Below are 11924 nucleotides of genomic sequence, written 5' to 3' on the forward strand. Positions count from 1 at the left end.
GGGCCGAGGCGGCTGTTTGCGGAATTATTGACACGATTACGTAGTGCGGTGGTTCAAACGCAGTGGTGGTCGCGGGCCTCTTCGGCACGGCGATGGCTCAGACGTTGCCGACCTAGTGTGCACTAAAGCATGATTGCAGGCTGGGCTGGCGTGTATTAGTAGGAGCCACGAACGAATGTAACAGGAACGTAGAAAAAAAGAAAACGGCAGGATCACACGCGAATGGTCGGCTGTCGAGAAGCAAGTAGCATCGCTGCTCTTGTGAGCGCCTGTGGACTAGTGCGCATGTGAGCAGATGCACAGTACTGTGGTTACGCGCATGGCTATGGCGATGTGCGTGATGCGAGGCCGGACTGAGAAGAAAGACGTAGAGATAGAAGGAGGAAGCGGAAGACACAATAACACCAAGAGAAGGCGCGCATTGGCGTGTGGTACGCATGACCGCCATAAAGAGACGAGCCTTCGAAACGGCTAGCCTAATGTATATCCCCAACTTGTATCGCATGCATGTGTAGCTGGTGCTTCTCCTCACAAACTGCACGGGAACATTCCGTGCCGCGGATCGCTTTTCTTCTCTTGCATCCACGCAAATTTCCGCATGTTCTTCAAGGTTGATGGCCAGCAGACGTGCAAGTACTCGAGACGCGGAGCACCGCACAGCTAGAGTGAGCAGCTCAAGATTCAACTGCGGCTGGGTAAGTGCCCGTCTTCTGAGCCTTTTTGTTCTGCTTGAAGGCCCGCCACGCAGTCCCTGTATGTCCTGTTCCCCCCCCTCTTTCCTTCTTGAAGCTCACGTAAGCGGGGGAGAAGGCAGAGCGCATGGCGCAGACGCGCGTGCTGCTGCTGCTGGAGGACAAGAAGGGGGAGCCCAAAGGGAGACTGTAAAAAAAAAGGCCGCAGGCGCTGCACAAGAGAAACAAAGAATGCGGGGCAAAGACGGTAGTGGAAGAGACAGAACGTATTTCCTGTTTTTTTTCCTTTTGCCGTTTGTTGCTTTACTGTTATTCCTTTGTTTTCTTTTTTTTTCGTGTGTCCCACAGACGTGAAGTACGCGGAAGAGCGGACGGGCTGGCTGGGGAGGGGGTAGGGGAGGGGAGGGAGGTACAAGCCATGAAAGGTAAAACCATATGGGGAGAGAGAGATTAGACAGAAGAAAAAAGCAAAAAAAAAAAAAAGGATACGCCATAATAGGCAATGTGCGAGGTACAAAACGAACACAAAAGGCGAAGAAAAAAGGGTATCCACAGCAGAAAAGGCAGACGCAGTAGCGGAGATGCAATGAAGAGAGGTGGCAGAAGTGAAATGAACAAAAAGATAAACATGGGAGAAAGCGAAGGGGAGAATGAATAGATGCTTTTGTGCGCGGCACATTGGAAAGTCGTTGCGACCGCTACTGAGGAGACGGCTCAGTGCGGAGAGGAGCAGAAAAGTTGCTTCTGTCACCCTGGCGCATGCGGCTGCTCGCGGCACGCGGTTTCACGCGCCTGCTGTCGTAGGTGACGCCACTTTGGCAAAGCCCGGCACAGCAGGGCGGCATCAATGCACAGAGCCACAAATATGGCCGCCACAAGAGCAATAAGTGTTGTGAGTCGCCACTGATACTTCGGAGCCATCCGAGAAGTCGGCGTAGATGAGTTAGAAGCAGGGGCACGCGGCGCACTTTCGTGCAGACGAAATCCATCTGCGATCAGAACGGTCTCGCTCGCCAACGTCGATGCTGAGAAAACCCACGGAGTCAGGTTCACCGCACCACAGGTAAGCGGCGAAGCGGTATCGCCTCCCGCAAAAACGTGCGAGAAGAGCGGACGTGGTTTACCAGCCTTGCCACCGCCTGGAGCAATCGTAGATAAAAAATGGCGCACAAGAAAATGATCAGCGCAGACGACATCAGCGCAGTCAGACAGGAAGTCCGTAAAGGTGCTCGCAGCACAGATGGCCATGCTGAAAGTGAAATCAAGTGCAGCCGCCGCGTCAATGTCAAAAAAAAAAACGAGAGCACACAAGATAGAGAAACGACGACGACGACGGCCTTCACGTTCCTCAGAAAGCAGAACTTCGCGTGAGAAGCTCGCTGTTCCTAGCTGTGGCTTACTTTTTGTGTTCTCTTTCACTGTGATGGAGGTCCTGTTGTGTCCGCTGGAGAACGAAGCGACAGTCCGTGGGTGCACGGTGAAGTCTTTGTGTCGCGAGGCGTGCGCGCCGAGAAAATACCGCTTGCTGCCCACCCTCCACCCCGTACCCGTGGTGATTAGAACACAGAAACGAGCTTCGAGGTTGAGATTGAAAACTATGTTACGTTGAACAAGCGCGGTGCGGTGGGAATCGGGACGCTCTCGCGAAGAGGAGTCCTTACGAGATCGGAAAGAAAAGTGAAGGGTCTGCGTACGCTGAAGAGGAGGGGGCGAGGAGAGAGAGAGAGAGGGGGGCTGATTTCTCCTTTCGTTGTCAAGAAACACTGAGACGCGGTGAAGCGCATCGTGTCTGCTGAGGCAGGCACAGTGGTGGACTGGCCGTACTGCTGCACCACGTAGACTCCCAGAAACCATTGAGCACCGTATTCTATTTGCAGCCCCACCCCGTTCTCCCTTCCGCGGGCGTCTCTACCTACTGTGGCTCACACCGTAAGCCCAGACAGTGCACTGTGGAGAGGACAGGCCACCATTGACAGCGGCGGCATGTATACACCGCGACGCCACACTCACAAGCTCTTCCCACCACCACGCGGGCGGCGTTCTAGTGGCGGTGCGTCCACTTTTCCACACAGCGAAGGCCCATTTCGCGGATATGAATTCAACTCTGCTTGTGCGCATGTGCTGCTCCGCAAGTACTCGGGTTTCGAGACCGAGGAAGCTGTTTCGTTTTAGTACTCTGGCCGATGATGGCCAGAATGGTTTCAAATAAAAGCAAAAAAAAAGAGCGCCAACAGGAAAACAAAGGCGTGGCAGCGCGACAACACAAAGGACAACGTGAAGCGAAGACGATAAAAAAGAAAGGATACAGACAATAAGCAAAAGAAAGGGTGCGGGTGTTGGTGAAAAGACGCACACACAGAGACGGACAAAACTACCGCACACACACACAGACATAACAACAAAAACAAGAGGGCATGAAGAGTACAAAGGAGTGATAAAAGGGGAGGAAAGAACGCAGACGCGGAAACAGAAGGATGCAGGCACACATGCATGAGACGACAACTTGATATCAGCGCTACCCGTGGCAAGTTTTCGGTACACCCTGTTGCCGCTGTCATGGCTGATGTCGTTTGATGAGGAGGTGCTCAGACTCTTGCTTCCTCATGCTCAGGACATGTTTGCGTGCACCCCTGTGGGGCGCTACTCTTGCCTCATAATCGTCCCTCTTTCCTACAGAAACGATCGGTCCAGCAGCGCGCAAGGGATAAACGGTGGATGGAAAGGAGAGGGAGGGCCATTGCTCTGCCCGTTCCACGCTATGTGTTTTCTTTTGTCTTTATGCTTTTACAGTTTATTCACATTGGGTACAGCACACCGGAAACAAAACGAAGCGAATACGCGTGCACGCATGAATGGACAACAACAATGCAACAAAAAGAGAGCAGAACACCGACAGAATCGCTTGGTTATCGTTTCTATTGTTTTCCTTTTTTTTTTCTGCTGCAAATCCCCTAGAAAAGCGTAGGCCACACTTGCACGCCACACTGGAAAAAGAGCGTGAGGTTCAGTGCTCCTTTCTATACCTTCCTCGCAAAGTCATTTTTTTTTTTTCAAATTTTTCTTCGTATTTGTTCTGTGCTCCCGCTCTTCATTAGGCAACACGTGAAGAGGATTTTTCTTTGCCACTCTTCTGTTGAGAACAGTGGCTGAGGATGGCTGCAGAAGAAGGCTGAAGTGGGATTAAGGCAAGGTAACACACACACACATACACACGAGCGTGTGCACGCAGCAAGCAATATTAGGCAAAGAAAGCCGTGCGTTCTTGGCGATTAAGGAACCGCCATCTAATCGGTGATCACACAGACGCACGCACACGGTCACACGCCACTTCGGGCGCACGGGTGAGACGAAGAAGAGTACCGACAGCACAGGGAGTAGAAGAAGAGGGTCAGGAACGAAGCATGCAGCGCGGACGAAATCGCCTCTTCAGCAGCACAAAAGGTGACAGCAGCTAAAAAAAGAGAAACCGCTAACAAAAGCGAGAACGAATGAAAGCAGACGAAACAAAAATAAGCCTCGAAGGAAACAGCCAGAGTGAAAGGCAAGAACGAACCCAACACACGTGACAGACAGACAGACTGAGAGAGAGGAGCAGGAGCAGGAGGAGGAAGGGGAAAGGTGGTCGTCTACTTCGAGCCCATCTGAAAAAAAAAGTCGAGACACAAAACATAGAGAGAGCAAAGAACATACAAAGGAATTCCCCTGCGTGACATCTCGAGGTCACGCTCCTCTGTGCGTTACACCAAGCACAGGGGCTGGTTTCTTTTCCGTTGTACTCTTTTTGTTGTTGCTGCTGCTGCTTCGCCTCCGAGTTTCTTCTTTTTCTTTTGGCGCTCCTGAAAACGAGGAGCGACTCCAACTGGCCTCCTTGACACACTACACCATGCTCTTTTCCGACCCCATGCTTGGCTAGGTGCCAGGAAAGTAGTATGTGCTTGCGTTTGAGTGTCACGCCGTAACCACAAAGCATGCCAAGAAGGGCATGCAATTCCCACGCATGTTAACGCGACAGTATGCGCTTCCCTTCCTTCGGTCCCCGAGAGAGTGTCATCATCGCTATTCCTTCTTTGCCCATCATGCCACAAGAAGATAAACAAGTACAGCATGCCCGTGAAGCGATTACGCGTGAAGAAACTGAGGTGTGCGTGTGTCAGCGAGGGAGGGGGGAGGGCGGCGTACGCGGCGGCAGGAAGAAGAAAAATGCGCTAGTCACCTCTCCCTCGCAAAAAAAAAGAAGACCATGTAGAGGAAACGCATGGAGACTGGTAAACAGGAGAGGTGGGAACACACGAAGGAGCACCACCGCCGCTCACAGTGCACCTCAAAGTTGATTGGAAAACATGTGCGGCGTTGGAGGGAGGCGGGGGTGCCTTGCCTGAGGCAGTACCACAGCACGGCGTGCATCTGTCCGCCATCGCCATCCGACATACACACCACACACGCCGTGCTGCAGCGGAGGAGAAGAGGTGCTTCGCCGCACCAAAAGTGTGTGCTCGTTGCACAAGAAGACACATATGGAAGCGCATGGAATCGAGAGGCGGCATCGGGCTTCTCGTTGCTGTATCGACAACAGAAGCCTTCGCTGTCCCCATATTCTCTTCTCCGCAGCGCACCGGCGCAAACCGTTTGCTCTTCCCCCGCATGATGCGAATCGGACTGGACCGCAGCGCTGGAGCACACAGGACATCCTCGATGTCGCGAATGTGTGCAGCAGGTTGAGGGGCAAGCATACAAAATACCCGGAAAAAGCGAGAGACGCGCGTGCAACTCACCCGACGCATGTAGCCACTGCGACACCGGGCTTGCAAGGGCGGTGCGAGAGGATGAGACCCCCTGCCACGTAATCCACGCCTCAAAACAACACACAATCACGCATACAAACGTAGCCGTCATACAAGAAGTGCAAAAAAAAATAAGCAAAACATCGGCCAAATGCATCATCGCCACTAGCAAACAGCAGATAAAAGAAAGAAGTACTATGAGGTAAACGTAATCGTCCACTGCGAAGGACGCCAACGGAGCGTTAGCCGAGCGGGGGGCGGGGGCCAAGTAAAACGTGCGATGGGCTCCCACTTCAGTGTCACCCTCCTTCCTTCCTCTGTGCTGAGGTTCACACCTTCATGCGCACATGTAATGCGATGGACGGCGGTGCACGTCACGCGAGAATGAACTTCAGGAAAGCGACAGGAGAAAACAGAGAAGGCCAGCGAGAGTCAGTTCAGCGAAAAGCCTTCGGGTGCTTCTCATGTCCTTGAGCATTGCTTTTAATGCCTTTAGCTGTCCTGCTCATGTTGAAGGTGATCCTTTCCGCACTCACGGTGGACATGAATAAATGGGCGTGGGTGGGGGTGGAAAGAAGATTAGAGACTCACGACAAAATACTCGCCGTCTAATCAAAAAAGAGAAAAATTGGGGGGGGGGTGGGGAGCGCCAATGAATGACAGTAACACAAAAAAGAAAAAGGAACGCGCAGCCTGCATAGACGACACAGCAGAACCACAACCGTATGCACATACCAAGCACAAACCCCCGTCGACCATTAGAAAAGACAGCACAAGAGAGGAAGGGAGCAGAAAAAGGGTGAGGGGTTAGGTGGAGTGGTGCTGGTGATGGTGAAGAGGGCGAGACAAACAAAACAACAGCAGCGCCACAAAAATGTTCTGTAAAGCCACATCTGGGAAAGACGGCGTATGCGGGAGAGAGGAAACTCCATGATGCGAAAGAACAGGGACTTCTGGGAAGGATGGAGAAGAAACGCCCATGCAACCTAAAAAAAGAAGGGGAGGGGGAGGGCGCCAAAGAGACGAGAGCTATGCGGAGGATCAAACAAGCACGATGCAGAATCGGAAAATACAAGAACGCAAAGAAAGAATACAATAAAGACACCCACCCACACGCAGAGAGACACAGACGTCAACCAGAGCGGCGCCTGGAACAAAAGAATGCAGCAACAAGGGAGAGAGTGGGGGGGGTGGATAGGCAACGCAGCACAGACACATGCGCGTCTTCAAGGAGCGAAGCCTTTCTACACGTAGAGGTAGAGAGGCGCTGAAAATGGGACGGGGACTCTCAAAAAGATGAAAAGGCATCACACATATAATTAGTGCATACGGCACAAGCGCAAACTGCCGGAGAATTCGAGAGAGGAGAGAGAGAGACACGGTCCCCCTCCCTGCCTGCTTATGCGTGAATGGATGAGTTGGTGCCGATATCTGCGATGGGGCTGGTATGCATCTTTCGTGTCTCTCCACGTGTGGCGCGCGTGCGTGATGTCAGCGTATCCGCCCCAGTTGTGTATCACCGCCTGGGTATGATCACGATGTCCTCCTTTCATTGCCTCGCTCCGCCTATTAGCTCGTCTCCTTCTCCCTGAGCTCTTCGTCTTCGTTCTCCAAGGCCAGGCTGTCCCCATCGGCGGTTTGCAGCGTTTCTTCGCGGGCGAAAATGGACGGCTTTGCCTGAATGAGGTCCTCGGGATCTACCGCCGGCTTGGGGCCCATCAAGATACCAGACCCCTGCTGCCAGTTTTCTGGCATTGAACTACGCTGATTGGGCACGTCAGCTGCGTTGTGCGGCTTCGAGGATCCATCATCCAACACGTTCACGTACGCGGATCCGTTGTGCTCACGCAGCACCATCGGCGCGATTGGGGGCTGCTCCTTCGGCGGTGTCCTGGTGAGGCAGCAGTAGATGAGGATGGTGAGCAGCACGATCAGAATGAGAATGGCAATGATGAGGAAAATGACCCACCAGTGCTCTTGGGCCCATGCCAGTTCCTTGTAACCCTTGACGAAGGTGGGCTGCACTAATACAGTAGGAACAGGAACGTAGCCCAGGAAGCTCTGCGACTCGCAGTAGATTGCGAACTTGGATGCCGTGACGTAGCTATCGCTCGCCGACACCGTCGCATCCACGTTAACGTGTCGGCCAACCGTGTCCGTCAACCCCGTCACGGCCATGAAATAGTAGCCACGGGGATTCGGCCTCGTTGTGTCCCACTCAACCGCGTAGCCGGTGTTCGCATTCCCTGCGCCCCACACATTCGGGTACAGTGAATAGTACTGGGCAACACCAGGTTGATTCCCTAGCAGCACAGTATCGATTACAGTCAGCAGACCGAATCTAAAGGTGAACCCGCACTTTATCGAGTTGGGAGTAGAGCTTGGATTGGGCTGCAGTTGCGTGCAAAAGCGGGCAAAACTGGGAACCGGCTCTGCGCTGGAGCCTGTGTAGGTGAAGTAGCCGGTACTCCCGAGCTCCTTCGCCGCATCCGATGCGAAATTATTATCCTTAGCGGGCAGCTCGGCAGAAAAGATACTCATGCCATTCTGCACGCAGTACCCGTTAGCGGCGGCTCGAGACGTAGCGTACTGCGCTACGTCCTGCGGCTTGTACAGAACGTACGCTGGCGTGTTGTAGTTGATTCTGTACCACGGCGCGGTAACTTGAGCGCCTACAGTGCCCGCGTGCAGAAGGAGGGCGAAAACACACACCCAGACCAGGCAGTTGCGCACGACGCTCATTCTACAAGTGGTCACGGCACCCTTGTCCATGTTCTCGCGCACGAGAAGTACCCGCTGATGTGAAGGTGGACTCCTTAGCGCACGCTCGTGGGAAAACGCAGGAGCAAACGGAGGGGTATATGTCAGAGAACGTTGTAAGTGCTGGAGAGCAAAGCCGGAACAGCAACGCGATTATTTCGAGACCTTTTTTTTTTCGCTCCGTTCTCTCGAGGTTTGTGGTGGTGCTTGCCGTGAAACAGGGCACGGAAGGGAGGGGGTGGGGTGGGACGACTGCCGGGGGGCAGTAAACGAAAAAAATGAGGAGAGCGAGAGGACGAAAGGCGCGTGTGCGGCGTGTCTTAGCTCGAGGGCACACGTATTTCTGCATGTTTTCCCAGTGATCATTGTTGTTGTGAGGGAGATCCACCAAGCAGACGTGTCGGCGCCATCAGGAAGACGAAGAAGGCAGATGCAGACAGCGGTGGAGGTGACGCACGAGCAGGAAAGGAAGGAGGAGTACGGCAGAGGAACCAAAACGGGCAGGCCAACGGCACGAAACGCATGCGACGCCCATGCACGGGAAAGGCAGCCGCCCGTTCTCAGGCAAGCACAGTGCGTTGGTCACCACTTTGAGTAGGCAACGACAACAGAAGTGTTGTTGCTCTTGTTTCGTCTGTGTATTTCGATTTGTCATGTACGTGTACCCGCGGTGGGCAGGGACACCTGAGCGTCCAGTAAGAGACGGACGTCGATACAGAACCCCCCCCCCCCGCGAGAGTGTCGTCTGCAAGCAACTGTTCAAGAGGCTACTGCACTCATCTCAAGCGCGGCATCGGAGGGCACGCGCATGAGGGAAGGAACGTCCACCTCTCCAACGTGAGCAGCAGCAAGCGACAAGGAGGCGGGGTCGGTTCTTGACTCTTTCCTGCGGACGCCCGAACGGTAGTTCATATCAGTTCCGAGAGACCTGAAAAAAAAAGGGCCTTGTGCATTGCAGCAATGACGTTCTGGGTGCGTGAGGCAGCCCCACGGATGGCTCCACTGTGTAGTGTCCCTACTCGTCTAGCAGAGACCCACAATTCGCCCTGGCGAGGGACGTCGCCGTTGCCACCGCACGAGCGCTTTGCCGCTGTAGGTCGCGCACTGCTTCCCCGTTATCCCGCTTCGCTTCCGGCGTGTTTACAAACGAGTCGTGCAGAGGATTTGTGCAGAACGAAGCCACCACCGACGTCCACGTGCTTCTGCGGTCTTCCTTCTCTCCGCTGTCTGCGTTGCAGTTGCCGTCAACTCTGCCACCATCGCTGCGTCGAGAACAGAGGCAGTCACACGGGCCCTCCACCGCCACCCCCTCGGCGTTCAGGTCACAGTCCTCACTGTACGTCATGTGCACGCAAGGCAGCACGTACACGGAGACACCCGCCGTAATCGCCGACACGATAAGCGCGAGGTGCTAGCAAAGCTGAACCATACGACCCTCGGGCAGTGACCATGCCACAAGCGGCAAAGCAATAAGCCGAACGACAAACTGCGTTGCCGCAGCAAATGACTGCCTGATGTCCTACCCCGCACCGACCAATCTGAGCGGCGCTGCCTTCGCGCCGTGAGAATGTGGATGGAGGTGTAGCAGCATAAAAGCACAATCTGCCCGGCCATACCGAGCATCACCACGAAAAAGCAGTGAGTCGCACCTATCTGCTGGCGTGGCGGAATCACCAGTGTGCATGCGGCGCACATGGTCAACGAGCGGCCACTGCCGACGCATGCGGTGGAGGTTACTGAAGCAGGCTGAGACACCGTAACAGTAGAGATTCACCATTACAGACGGAGCACCGTAGGGCAGCGGCAACACCGCCACGGAGTTTTCGGTGAGTTCTATGCCCTTTGAGGCCTACTGCGCGTCGCCCCACAGAGGCAAGATCATGATGTATGCCAATGCCCGACGCGGAGCGAATCCTGAAAAAAAAAAAAACAAAAAAATAGTACGTTAAGAAGGGCATCGAAGCGCATGTCTTCCACGTAGCCCCAAATGCGTCACAGTGATGCCCTCGTGATGCTCGTCTGCTGGGGAGCAGCAGGCAATCTACTCTCTGGTGATACATCGCCCGTTGTCTTCGCAGTGTAGGGGGTCGCCCTTTCCTTTCCCCTACGGCACCGAAAATAATTTACCACGTCCCGCCTCCGTGGGCGAGTGAAAAGGTCAGGGCCTGCAGCTTTCGGCCGAGATGGGGGTCGTAGAAGGCGATGCGCTGCTTGTTTGTTTCCTTCAAGACAGGCACGCACCCGCCGTGAGGGCAACGAGAGTGTTGAGGAAGAGGGTGAAGCTGGGCAGAAGCGCCAGAGAACTTTAAGTCCCAGAGCGACCCCCCTCTTTCCAGGAGCCATGGCGCATACGCCACAGGGGAAGGGCCATTGACAAAGTTGACGACAAAAGAGCCATAGAGAGTGGCCGCCCGCGCGGACATGCGGCGGCGTGCAAAGCCCTCCGTCCCCTGCAAACGGCTCGTCGTAACCGCAGACATCTTCACCACTGTGGCGCGGCCGTCAAAGAGGCCATCCAAGATACGGAGGATGCAGAAAGCGCAACATATTCTTCGTGTAGCCTGAGCACCACCAACAGAAAAAAAAAAAACAACACCATCGCCAGCACAGCGGCAGGCAGCTCTGTGAAAACCGGTAGCGTGCGACCTTCCGTGTCACTCATGCACTCCACAAGCTTTCTGCTCACCAACTGTCCTAGCATTTCCGGCTCAAGGATGCTTCTCGTAAAAAGCACCCTGCCCCACCGTGATCTGCTTGATATCAACAATAGGGCGAAGCCAAAAGGAAAGTAGCTTGGTGCCGCAGACGGTCTCTGATATGCGCCCAATGCTCAGTGCCGCCATTCGCATCTCTCAAAGGAAGGGCACGTATCTTCCGTGGCGGGTGATCTTTTCTCGATGGCGCTGAGGGCGGCATCCGAGTGCGGCGAAACGGCCCGTCAGCGACCGACCTTTTCAGCCTGTGGTCTCGAACAGGAGCCGTTTTGCTCTTCGGCGCCGTTTCGTCCGTCCTTGTGACGGGTAGTGCGGCGAGAGACGATAGAAACGACGAGAAGTCAGACGGGAGGCAACACACATCGCTGGCAACCACACACGTGCACATACAAAACACTAAAACATCATAGACGCAGAGGTGTGCGAATCATTGACACGTCACCTGAGGTTTGCGTGTATGTATGTCTGTAGGGGGAAGGGAGGTAGTCGTCATTTCGTTTTCTTTCAATGCCGCCATTCTGCCCACCGAGCACAAGATCACTGCATCGCCCCCTGTCACAGACCCCATCGCGTGGTGCGAGGCAGCCGTGGCCGCACACGCCTTACAACCATGCGCCGACTCAGTTATCTGAGAGCGCGGGCTCTGACGCAAGCCCTACCCACCCACCGCCCGCTCTGCCGGTCGCCTCGCAGCAGCTCCTCCCATCACGCGGGCTGCACCAGCAGGCAGTGTGTGTGTGTGTGTGTGTGGGCAGGTAAGATTCGCTTGAGTCACGCTGACGCGTTGCCCACCATATGGATGGCACAAGCGTCTTCACAGTCGCAGGTCGGTCCGACGCAGCGCCATCCAGGGCCCAACCACCGACATCGGAAGCGACGCGCCGCTCTGACCTCCCCTAAGCCTTAGGTGCTTGGCCCCGTCACTACCGCAGGCAGTCCAGCATTGGCAGGGGGGGAGGGGGGGGGGGGGGGGGGGG

General features: G+C 54.8%; 1 protein-coding gene across 1 annotated transcript; it reads right to left on the reverse strand.

The window, feature by feature from the left end:
• Positions 1-7042: 7042 nt before the first annotated feature.
• Positions 7043-8245, reverse strand: LDBPK_352840 (hypothetical protein, conserved; the record flags this gene model as incomplete). Its single annotated transcript, XM_003864815.1, has 1 exon — positions 7043-8245. One exon carries the CDS (start codon positions 8243-8245, stop codon positions 7043-7045), a length of 1203 nt encoding a protein of 400 aa, XP_003864863.1.
• Between the last annotated feature and the right edge of the window lie 3679 nt (positions 8246-11924).

The sequence above is a fragment of the Leishmania donovani genome, chromosome 35 (genome assembly GCF_000227135.1).
Source record: "Leishmania donovani BPK282A1 complete genome, chromosome 35".
NCBI lineage: Eukaryota > Euglenozoa > Kinetoplastea > Trypanosomatida > Trypanosomatidae > Leishmania > Leishmania donovani.